Source organism: Athalia rosae, chromosome 1 (assembly GCF_917208135.1).
Source record: "Athalia rosae chromosome 1, iyAthRosa1.1, whole genome shotgun sequence".
Taxonomy (NCBI): Eukaryota; Metazoa; Arthropoda; class Insecta; order Hymenoptera; family Athaliidae; genus Athalia; species Athalia rosae.
Genome location: NC_064026.1, coordinates 5326455 through 5338876, shown reverse-complemented (window position 1 = coordinate 5338876; position 12422 = coordinate 5326455). Strand labels below are relative to the sequence as shown.

Sequence of the window (12422 nt, the reverse complement as noted above, 5' to 3'; positions counted from 1 at the left end):
TCTTATTTCAACGCTCGTATTTCTCTACTGATTTTTCCTCCCCAGCTCCCCTCAGCTCACCTCAGCTCCCCCGTCTCCTTTTCTTCTCCACAGCAGCCGAAGGTACTTCGGTAGAGAAACCCTTTAGCGTGGCTGAGATATGATCGTCTGCGGCAATACTCGCGAGCAGCTACCTAGAGGCGTGATTTCGTACGTATATAATATACGGTATATAATATATTTGATATCGACCTTCCTTCGCCAAAAGGACTGCTATCCCCGGAATTAGGACGGGTTTCTTTCACTTTTGGACGACCTTTTTGTTCGAACTGGTCATTTGAGACAAAGTGTGCGAGTGCGTACTTCCACCGGGTATCATTTCAACTGAATGTATATGCGTATGAATATAAATTTAATAAGTTTACGATCCGAAATTCTTCGAGGAGAGAAAAACGAAGATGAATCAAATTACTGTTCCGCGTAAGAATATGTGAGGAGAAGCTATAAGAAGGAAGATCTCTTTCTCGAGCGAATGAAAATAAAACGGTGTGAACAGGAACGGAGATTGACCCGAAGGAGCTCCGGGCGCGGAGCTGCAGGATCTCGTTCAAATCTTTTCTCTTCTTCTTCTTCTCGTCTTATTCTCGTTGGCGAATATACATACATGCAGCACGAAGACCGCGCCACGTGGTATCTCGTCGGATGATTTTCCACGGCATAAGAGCAGTACGTGTAACCCCTGCGCATCGTCCACCTCATTTGTTTACGATGTGTACGGGGGCTATTGAGAACTTGTGGATAATTTGTTTGTTTCATTATCTCGACGACGTCCATCGAGCGGTAAGATTTATCTCGCGGTGTAGGAGGGGTAGGGTCATTGCAGCCGGCGGTGACCACGTTGCACTCGAGATAACGGGGCTTCTCTTCTTCCTCTTCTGATTCCCTCTTCTCCTCCTCGAGGTTCAATCCCGTCCGCGCTATATACCCTCGCTACTCCGTCACGATTCTAAAATGAGATTAAAACCGCGCCGTATACAGCGCGGGGCTACGGAGCTTCGAAAAAGCCGTTCCCAAGTTTCGTTGGGACCCACTTTCGCCCCCTTAGAATTCATTGTATTCTAATGCGTCCCTCGAACGGGGTCCCCCCTGGGCCTCCGCCGGAGGAAGGTTTATATACGAATCTCGAATATCTAGGCGGTGCGCGTGGTCCACGCGGGATCCGAATATCCCCCTCTCACCTCCCACCACACCCTCTACTCGGTTATTTAGCTCTTCGGCAACGCGTACCCTGCACAGAGGGCCCTTCTCACACCCACGGTCTCGACGGGTGGCCTCGCTTAAACAATGGGCCCACATCTATAATAAGAAAATAACGCAACGTACGCGCTGCTACCGCTACAGGGTGAAGGTACGCGTATGTACCGGTAAACCCTATTCGTAGTTTCCTTTGACATATATGTATGCGTGTGTTCGGGTACCACGCATACAACCGCAACGGGACGAGCTCATCTTTCGTATATTTCGTCATCTCTATTCACCCTTCTCAAATTTCTACCGGTCCGTATACTACGTATGTATATACCGTACCCGTCTAGCACGTGCACAACGTTTGTATTTACGCATATGTTAGAGGAAACAGAAGACAAAAAGGAGAGGTTTTTTTTTTTTTTTTCTTCCTCTTTCATTGCTCTTCGTTTTTTCATTATTATTCTTAATTACCCCGGCTCTTGACCTGCAACGTTGTTTTACATCGCATCGTATTTTCGTATAGCTTGTTCCCGTGTACGCGCGCGTACGTAACGTTATACGCGGGGAGGCGCGTTTGTGAGACGAAATATATATACACATGTATACAAGTACGCGCGGTTGTGTGTATATTTAATGCAATGCCGGTGCACGCATGGGGAGAGAAAGCCTGAAAGACCGTGACTTTGGGAGTAAAAGATCTCTTACGGAGGAATGCGTACCACCTGCACACCTGGCATTGATCCCGACACTTATTTTACTTATTATTATACCGTCCGCCCTCCTCGACTCAACGCGAGCTAAATACGAGCTACTGTATTGAAAAACCACATCTCGCCCATTTCTATGCGAGAGGTGTCGTCGCGGTTCACGACGAAAAATATGAAGGACAAAAAAAAAAATCTAGTAATAAAAAAAAAAAAAAAAAAAAAAGAAAAGCAAAAACTAGCTAACGAGTCTCCGGACGTCGGACTAAACTCGGAGTAATCACCGCGTTTACGTGCGACGCTTGTATTTTCTTCTTGATATTAATTTCTCCGGCGCTTTAACGGCTCGGTTGTATTAATTATATTTTTATTTTTTTACTCGTTAGCGTTCGTACGGTGGAGATCGTTGAGGTATTATTGGAATAAGGCACCGGAGATACACATGAGATGAGTTATGGAAGGGTCGTCGTGCGCACGGTGGGAGGAAGTGAGGGGGAGATTGGGACAGGTACGAGAGGTAAAAAAGGCTTATCTTAGTCAGGCGCAGCAGAAACCTGATAAGTTCGTATCACTGAACCGTCGAAGAGAAGTTTCTCCGAAGTGTGACGATTCTTTGTCATCAACTCCGACGAAATGAAGCTACCGCTGTAAACTGCGGCGAGTTATCGCAAAGGAGGTGAATCAGGTATTCGTCGGACGCCGAAAATGAATAAAATAAGGAAGCCCTTCGAACTTGGGATCGCGTGTTTTGCGCGAGTGAGGATGACGATCCACTTTACATTTTCCACTCACCCTCGTAACGCTTGTCACTTACCCCGTGAAGTTGGAACTGGATACGCGAGGGCGGTGTGACAAGGTAGAGAGAGAATTTGAAAAAAAATGAGTAAAGAAAATCTGGTCAGCGGAAGTTTTACTTTTCTCGTATCTTTGGAAATGGATGTATAAATTTCCATCAATGATCGTCGCTTCGACGAAGCGCATAAATTTATTTAATCGAAATGAAAATAGAGACAGTAACGATCGCGTGTTTTCAAATGCGACGAATCCATCAGTTGGCGGATTCGGTGGCAGGCGGCGTTTCCGATCTTCCGTTAGGGATCGTCATGGTGTTTCCTTGGTTGGTCGGAAGGTAGACGGGCCTCGCCGATGGATCTGCAAGATCGAGGGTGTAGCGGTACTCGTCCATGGCTTGGCTGGTGTGGTTGTAAACCCTGGCGGTATGATACAACGTATTCCCGATGACCACGTCTTCGCTCTCCCTGTAGTACAATCGACCGTTCCCCGTTGTACCTGAATATATCGTCCTCGTACCACCCGGAATCGAATCTATCGAGATCGACTGACCCGGATATCCACGACCGGATCGCACATTTATCGAGTTGGCTCCATTTTGACCTGTAAAAATGAATGAAAAACAAAAAACAAAAAAAAGATCACGTCTTATCTCCGGAGTCTCACGTACGTCGATCGGAGAATTTCTCACCTACGACTATCACGTTTCGCCTGATCTCGTCCGTTATTTGATTGATCCTCTCCTCTTCGGTCTGCAGATCCTGCTCAATGTTACGATTGAGATTCGCAACACCTTCCTGGATATTGGCGTTCATGTTATCTATACTTTCTTGACCGCGTCGAACGCCGTCCTGAATTTGGTCGTTCAAGCTCCTCAGATTCTCGTTGATATTGCTGGTCATCCTGTTTATATTCGCGTAGAGATTGTCCAACCAACGTCCTCCGTACATCTCACCTTGGGCGAGGCACACGGATGAACTGTAAACGAAGAATGAAAAAATTTGTGTAATCGCACGATGTTTTGGTGTAAATTACCGCGGTGCTTGATCGGACGATTGAGAAAAATCGTCGACGTGCATTTCGTTCGTGGAGGCGGCAAACTTCATCGTTACGACGAATCGATGTGCTCGAAAGTTCCGAGAAAAAATCTGGTATCGATTGAAGCTGAAGAATTGAGAACACCCAGCGAGCGCCGATCAAAAGGGTATACAAGATAGGAAAAGGATTGGATCGTGGTAACCCTGATTGATCGACCGTTTGTTCGGATATGAGGATATAAAATTCTCTTTGGCTTTTTAGTCAACGATAAAGACATCGGGTGGTTCCAATTCATTGAATAGAACATCCTCTAATTGGACCATATCGCGTTCATCCCTCTGTTAAGATATCATAATTGAATGGACGCTCGATGGGATCGGTAATAAGAGAAAGGAAAAACAAAAAAAAAAGAAACGAGTCAAGAAGAGGAATCGCTTCGGATCATGAAAACGAAACGATCGTCGGATTTTACGGTGTCGGACACCGGAGGATTACTCACCTCAAAAGAGCGACGCAGGTGATCAAGAACTTGACCATCTTAATTTACCGCGTGGGCAATATTGTTCGATTCGATAAACCGGCAGCTGTCGTCCGTTTTCACTCGTATTTTTGACACGGCTCTATTTTTTCACCCGTAAAAACGTCGCCTTTTATTCCCCCTCGGAGCGAGTCGAGCTCTATCGCGACTGTCGCGAAGTCGCGGATTATTGTAACTGCGAAGACGAAATAAACTGCCACTTACGCTGATCTCACTAGAACTAAATTGACCCAAGCTTCGCGGTACTGCGCCGATTGCAGCACTGACCGTACACATTGTACCGTATGTATACTATATAAATTGTTATTCCCATTTACGGATGTGTGCGTACGGAAACACCCATGTGGTTTCAATGGTTTGAGAATATGAATCTGCACGCACACACGGGACGCCGCTATCGCCGCTATAAATAAACATATTCACGTACGCACAATTACGAGTATATAGTGTTAGTATTAGTGGGGTCCCAAGCAAATATTTTTCCAACGAAACGAAATGAGAAACAAAGTTAAATAAAAATTCAACTTTGTGAAAAAACAAATTAAAGATTTTCCTCTGGAAAAGAATTGTGATAAAAAAAACGCGATTCTCTAGATTGATCGTAAGTTTTCGTTCCGGAATTGAATTTTGTTTTTTCATATACTTCATTAACCCGATGATGGATCGGCAGGAATTAATATTCAGTGTGTATACGCTTATCTCGTAGGAAAAATCTATTTCTAGAATCGAGTATCAATGCAATTCTGCACGTTATCCGTGGAGAAATGTCGGTGCAACCGCAACCTTGACACTGACAAGCGGATATACGTTATTTTCCTCAATCAAGACATAGGTATAGGCGTTAGGTACGTACATGTAAAACTCGAGGAACGTTTGAATAGAAAAATTCGAAAACCATTTTCTTCACTTTCTCACGTTCGTATCAGAGGTGAAATTTTATCGATGAACTTTTTCCCAGTATACTCCGCATCGCAGGGGATGATAAGAAGTTAATATTATTAGGAGAGGACACTCGCATTATTTCCCTCAGAGTGAAAAATCTGTCGTCCGTAGGATGAATTCGAACGGAATGAAAAGTCACTCGGAATATCACGAGGACGCGAACTCTGGTATAGATATCAATCTTCATTAAGTAGCCCCGGAGCTCTGAATATCTTCTCGGTGAAGAGAGACCGGTCGAATGGACGCGACGTGGTTCAAAGGGTAAAAAATCAATGAGATAAGGGGTCGTAAGGGTCACGTAAATGGGCTTGAATAAATACAAGACATATGCTTCCCAGCTATCGTAGATTTTCGTCATAACTTCGAGAAATTATTGGGGAAAACAGTAGAGTGAATGAATTATCATTTTTATTTATAAACGTTGTACGCGCTGCAGCGACGCATCACACACGCACGTGAACGAGAGAATAAACTCGGCTCGCACACGTCCTTCCATGACAGATTATAACCACGTTACATACATATAGGTATACACGTATGTCCGTACGTACGTATACGCGTATCCATTCGTGACCGAGGAACGACCATATAAGTGAACCCTGCGATGCAACGGTTTCACGTTATACGCTTCTTTTTATTTATTTATCTATTTTTTTTATCTTTCTCGGTCTTTTTCTCCTCCGCTTTTTGTGATTGGCCTAGGCCATCGACGTCGTCTCATGGGACGAAGCCGATGCTGACGCTGTTGGTTTTGTTTCATTATTTTCTTTCATTTGTCTTGCCTCCGAGTCGAACGTACGCTGGAAGGTCTGGACCACGGAACGAGTTGGGATCAGAGAGAGAGTCGAGACCCGGGACCGGATCAGAGACCCGAGACACGGGGCAGCCAGACCCAGGGGAGACACGTATAGCTACTAACCACCTTTATCTACGCCCCCATCTATTATGTACCGAAACATACATACGTATATATGTATACGCGCGCGCGTATTACCTTTACTCGCGTCCTTAGTGCGATGGTTCCTCGAATTTTGATTCCGTAGTAGGACGAGGGTCGATCCGGCCTTGAAACCCACTTCCAATCCCTTTCTTAAAACACGTGATCGTTACAAGGTCAATGTTCCCCGCAAATTAGAAGAGCGTATCTGCACCGTTCGCGAACTTATATATATATATATGTATAATATACCTGTATCCCGATGCGATTACGTTTGCAGCACGCGAACAAAAAGCACCGCTAATTTCTTGTTGCTTCTTTCGCGTTTTTAGCTCATGTCCCCCTCCAACCACTTCGCGGATAGTTACCGCGTACGTACCAAGTTTTGTCGCTATGTTTATAAATATATATAACAAATCATCGATCGTAAATCTAATTATCCCAGCGAATCATTAACGGAGTGATAATTCGCCACCTGTGCGAGCAGCTGCTTTCATTCGGATTGAAGAAACAAAAAAATTTAAACGGATCGTACACTCGAAATGAGAAAGAGAAATGAAAAGATTTTTAATTTCCCGAATGATTTACGGGTGCCAAAGTGAATTTACCGAGATTATAAAGTGTTTCGTTATGGTCGCGGCATAGCGTAACGCGGGGAGATTTCGAAATAAAGGAAATAGAGTTATAAAGCGTTATAAAATACTGTAACCACTTCGGTTTACACGAAAGGTATCCTTCTCGTATAATATACAGTGCCCGTGGTGGGTTAAGGCCCCCGCGACGATTTGGGCATTTTACTATACCTACTATGATACGTTGTACCGGTACGGGGCGGTGTTGTTGTTGACCCATCCCAACTCCTCGCCGAAGAACAGGTTTCGGATTATACGAACGGGGGGCTTGGAAATTGGAGTTGGAAGGGTTTCCTGCGTCCTTGAGCCTCGCTTGGGTCTCCTTGAGGCCAGCTTCGTTTCAAAGCAGGTAGCTGCGAAGGACGACGTGCCTATTCGGAATTGGATATGCATCGATGGGCTCTCTCTGCTTCCACAACAGCGTCGCGATGCCCGTAACAGTTGCGCGCGGTCCCTCGAAACGAGGAGAAAAAAAAAAAAAGGGAGATCCGCCGGTTTTTAAAACCCCCGAAAACTCACGAAGAGGGTTTTCGATCAGATGCCGTACGTGTCGCTTCCGGTGACGGGGTGAAGTCGGTGAATTTTCGCTCCGGATCGAGTTACGTACCGTTAATTTCCCTTCGATTTTTTTTGTATTTTTTTTTTTTTTTTTCTCTCAATCAACGAAACGTATAAAATCGAAAACGGAAATCGTTCGATAGGATTAATCGATTGAAGTAATTTTACAACATCCCGATGCAATCGTTGCGTTAAAGGGAGAAAAAAACAAATAATTCCGACCGCGAGTGTACCTCCTTTTCCTTGCGTGATAAAACACTCGATGATGTAAAACGAGATTTTACGACCCACGGAATAATTAACTACGGGCAATTCGAACCAACTCGCTATAAATAATTTTTCTATCGATACGTCCGAGATATCGAGTGTCATACGCTGAATACTGGGGAGTAAGAACAGCAGTATATTTTCCGTAATCATCCGGGACGTGCGGTGGAACGTAGTATATTGAGGCTCGAATCTTGACGGCGCACGGGAGTCGTTCGAAATTATTTTCCTTTTCCTCCAAAAGCGAGAAATTCTTACGCCCGGTAAAACTTCGAGAAAAATTTTTGTCGCTATACTCTCGGATACCGCGGCAGCTTTGTTAGCCACTTGATCAATGGCCATGCGCTTTACGAGCCACCGGTTCTACACCGTCCTGGGGTTCATATTATTCGGAAGCATTTTACTGCTAGTCGTACAGCGTGTCGTAAGTTATTATAAATTATTACACCTCGGTTTCGAAAGCGAGGAGGATAAAATTCTACGTTTCGACGGAGAGCCCTTGCGTCTCCGATCAGGGATGTGTTCCGATTTTCGTCCGATCTGAAAATGTTCTGCATGACTCTCTCGTTCCACATGAAAAAGAAAAACACATTTTTTCGCGTTTTGATCCACAGGATTCGAGGCCGAGGATGGAGTCTGACGAAGACGACGCTTTCGTGCAAGCTCCGCGACCTCGATACGTCAGGGATGTGGATCCGGATAATGTTCCTAATCCGAGTCTGAATAAGCGAGAACCTGAAGAACAAGCCGAACTACCGTTGATACCGCGATACGTGGGATGCAATTTGGAGGACCCTGAGTACGGCTATAAAATCTGACTGGGATCGATGCGAAGAACAGGCAGCTCGGGGGGTTCCGATCTTCATTTTCAAGAAAAATATTGACTTTTTTCTTTCTATGTGTAAGAAAATTTGTGGATACGAAAAATTATGATAAGTTTGCTCGAGGATAACGCGGCGAGAGCTGGGAATCCTCGGTCCCTCGGGAGGTTCCGTTGTACGCGATGATTGAATAATATACTCTAGTCTCCGCACAGTAGCTACCCTGCAATTAAACTCTGAGAAATTCAATCTCCCGTAGAATAATTCCGTTACGGTTCGCTCTGGTTGGATAAAATTTAAATCATCGGAGTAGAGGGAGAAAGAGAAGGAGTGTGGAAATTATACTAAGCAAGAATTATTAACGATGAAGATTTACGAGAAACTTAAACCGGGTTAACGAAGCGTTTTATATTTCTTTTTTCTTTTTTCGTCTTTTATTGCTCCACCGAATGCATCTCCTCACTTCACATCGTATTCGGAAGGATCTGCAGTCGCATCGACGAAGACGACGAGAGCGAAAAAAAAATAAGGCAGTTAATATCGAAGCGAATTTAATTGAAAACCGGCGATTCGTGGTTTGTTCAAAAATGAATTTCTCGTTTTCGAAAACTAGTTTGATATTCATGAGGCGTCGGTGTGGCAAGGTAGTGCTGCTCTGGCGGCGGTAGTACAAACTTTACTTGATAGTTGTACGAGCGGTTGGTGAAGATTTCTGATCAGTTCTCAGCGCAACACCACACGAGCCGTAGCTCACTCGGAAAATTATCCGTACCTCGTTGATAAGGATATAAACAAACGTTTGTTTTGATATTCCCGAGGTTCTTAATCCGTCGAGCATCGGGCGAACGAGTCGCGAAGAATTATCGAAGCGATTCCAAGTAAAATCGCGCACCGAACCGACGCTATTTTTCAGTTTTTAGCGAACTTTCGTGCGCGTTCCTCGAGTGAGGGTGACTTTAAACTCGGTTATCCGTAAAAAAATACCGACTTTTGTAGCATTTTTTTTACCAGTGATCGTGCTTCGGAGTTTTTCGCTAATTTTCGAACAAACTTTGTGAATTTATAACGATGTACAACGGAGTTACACCAGCCGAAAGATAGTCGCGCGTCGAGCATGTCTTCGCCGCACGGTGCAGGTACCTTCGACTCGAGTTGTCATCAGGTTTAAATAACCCTGCTACTTTTTCGACCCACTGGTGAGTAAACAAAAACATATTCCTATCAGAGATATGACGAGTAAGTAATATCGGTATTCGCTTCGTCAGATTTTTAATAAAACTCACCGATTTTCGATTCGATTTTTGTCGTGCAAGACCTATGCGATCTACGTCGCGCGGTTGTATGCTAAAGAACAACTATTTTTATTCCGTCTATAACACAGCGAAGGAAATTTAAATGAAGACCATATACCCTGGACGACGGTGTATTTTTTTTTTTTGTTTTTTTTTTTCAATGGTAGTTTCTATGAATAATTTATCAAGCCGCACACATTCACGTCCGAACATCGCGGGGCTGAGGCAAAAGCGAGCTGGCGGGAATCGAGGGCTTCTTTATGCCGGTCGCGCGGCTGCTCCGCAGCTACCATGAAATAATCTCACAACACAGGCCTCAGGAAGTTCTCATATAATGGATCATCTTGTCTCTCCGAAGACGAACGTTGCCCCCGCAATCAAAAACGAATGAGCTGACCGCGCGCACGGTTCGTACTCGTGTTTGCGCCCTTCGGATTTTCGACCTTATGTGTAAGGAGAAGAAAAAAAAACGACGCACGCGAACAGCGCGACGCTAATTGCGATAGCAGATTTTTCACGCGATGCTTAATTTTAAATACGTGACTAACGGAGTCGGATAAGAACCTCCGTATATATACATATATATTGCTTTCACAAATAAATCTGGGCGCAATGTTTATCCAAGAAATTTTGTTTTGTTAGGCGGGAGTCGAGGATGTAACGTCCTCCGAAAAGAAATTATTACAACTTGAAGGGGAGCAGCGGTTGAACTTTGAGAAAAAAGAAAAAAAAAGAAAAAAAAACAGAATCCGATCCGCTTCTTTCTTTTTGTAATTTCAATTCTTTCGTCAAAGTTCAGGTAATCTAATCACGCGAACGAAAGAATGCTCCGTACTCGCGTTGCGTAAGACCCACCGCTAGTGAAACGAGTACAGCCATCACTTATCGCGGGATCAACTTCTTTTTTTTATCTATACCCAACGATGACGAGCCGTTTACTCGGATTCTGGGAAAAGTGAAAACCGAAAAAAACAAAATTGAAAAGTAAAAGAAGAAAAAAAAAAATAGAACAAAACCGTCGGAGTTTTCGACATTCAATCGCCACGCCCAACTCACCCCTGTAATTGCCGGTTGAATTCACTCGCTTTTAATTAAACCGGTCGAAAAAAAGGGCCAAATTTTACCCGAGAGTTATTCAAGAAAATTTTTTTTCACCCTACGCCCATGATCCTCTCGAAGAGGAGGGGCCCCGCCGTTCCGTTCTGGCGAGGGATCCTTCGCTCGACCCCGGACCCCTGCAGGCCCTCGAAATTGTGTGTGTAGCGAAAGGTCGGTCGCTACGTACACGACCCTAAACGAATTTTTCAAAACAGAGTGCTCACATGCTTACGGAAAAAAAGAAATACAAAGGGTCTTTAGAAGTCAGAAATTTGGAAATTTAAGATCATCACCCATCGGACGAGTATAACCCGTAGAGCGAGAAGAGGGGAAAGCAGGGAATAAAGATTAAGAAAAAAAAAGAAAAAAGAAATGCGGATCCCGGGGTGCGGTGGTCGCAATGGACTTTGCGATCGTTATATTCCCCGCTGTTATATTCCGGAATTCGAAAAAATATACCGCCGAAAGTATAATATAGAAAAATTTCGCCGCATTATTCCAAGGCACGTACGTATTATTTATACCCTCCGTAGTATACCTACGGTGTGTTTCTTCACCAAATTCATATTCTCTCAACCACGACGTTTTATTTTTTTGTCATCCTTAGCGTTCGTAATACGTACCCCGAAAAACTCTTATCCTCTTTCTTCCTCATCCGTTCTTCGGTCTTCTTTTTCTCTTTCTTCTTCTTCGTGGCGTATTTCAAGATTTATCAAAGTTTTTGTCCCCCATTGCGAGAACGTTCGGTGTATAGGTGTAGCGTAAGACGCGTGTGGTCCATCCTTACTCGGGAGGGGGGAAGAAAAACTCCCTGAAATACTTACCTGCTGCGGGGTTTAATCTCAGTAAGAATGCTCGCCCTTCCGGATTTACCCATTATGGGAACAGGTACTTCGTGCCTTTATTCTCCGTCGCCAGCGTCAAGTTCCAAGTAGAGTCCCCGGTTATAGGTATATATGCGACCGCCGCTACGCGGATGTAGAAACCTCTGAAAACTTAGCTTTCTATTAGGATTTCAACGAAATACGGAGCAGAGGTTTGCGGAGCGTCGCGCGGATTAGATTACGGACCAAATAATTTTCTCTCGATATTTGGTTTGGAAATTTTTCACCGTCCACACTCGATCTGCAGCGGTGAGTTTATCGAATTCGGTACGAATCGCCGCTTGCCGGACCTCCGTGAAATTGTTCTAACGCAGCGAATATTTCACACAACCGCGAAGGTAGGCGAGTACGTGTACGTATGGGCAAAAAACGACTGACATTCGCTCGGAGAACCACGTGATTAGGTGATTATCCTCGTGATCGGATATCCATACGTCGACATTTACTCCGATCGGTTAAATATACACGTTCGAGATATATACCTAAGCTACGTACGATATTACGCTATGAATTTATTTTACCCACCCGTCTTTACGTGGCAATAACACGAGCTGATAATATCCAGGTATGGAAATAACGTAATCTTGCCAGATAATTCCTATCTTCTGTCCGCGTATACGCGAATGTGAGATATCGTTCGTACGAAAACTGTAATAATCATTCTGCAATGATAAATTCTCCGAGGCCAAAGT

The 12422-nt window shown here is 44.3% G+C and overlaps 2 protein-coding genes across 2 annotated transcripts in view; one reads left to right on the top strand and one right to left on the bottom strand.

Moving 5' to 3' along the window:
• Positions 1-2824: 2824 nt before the first annotated feature.
• On the bottom strand, positions 2825-4537 carry LOC105684164. Its single transcript, XM_012397323.3, has 3 exons — positions 4261-4537; positions 3415-3701; positions 2825-3326 (listed from the first exon to the last, which is right to left on the bottom strand). Exons 1-3 carry the CDS (start codon positions 4296-4298, stop codon positions 2980-2982), a joined length of 672 nt encoding a protein of 223 aa, XP_012252746.2. The 5' UTR covers positions 4299-4537; the 3' UTR covers positions 2825-2979.
• Positions 4538-9165: 4628 nt separating this feature from the next.
• The window catches only part of LOC105684171 (semaphorin-5B), a 65787-nt gene continuing 62530 nt past the window's right edge, over positions 9166-12422 (top strand). Inside the window, exon 1 of the mRNA XM_012397331.3 lies at positions 9166-9652. The gene's annotated coding sequence lies outside the window, so the exon portion shown is untranslated. The remainder of the gene's footprint in view (positions 9653-12422) is intronic.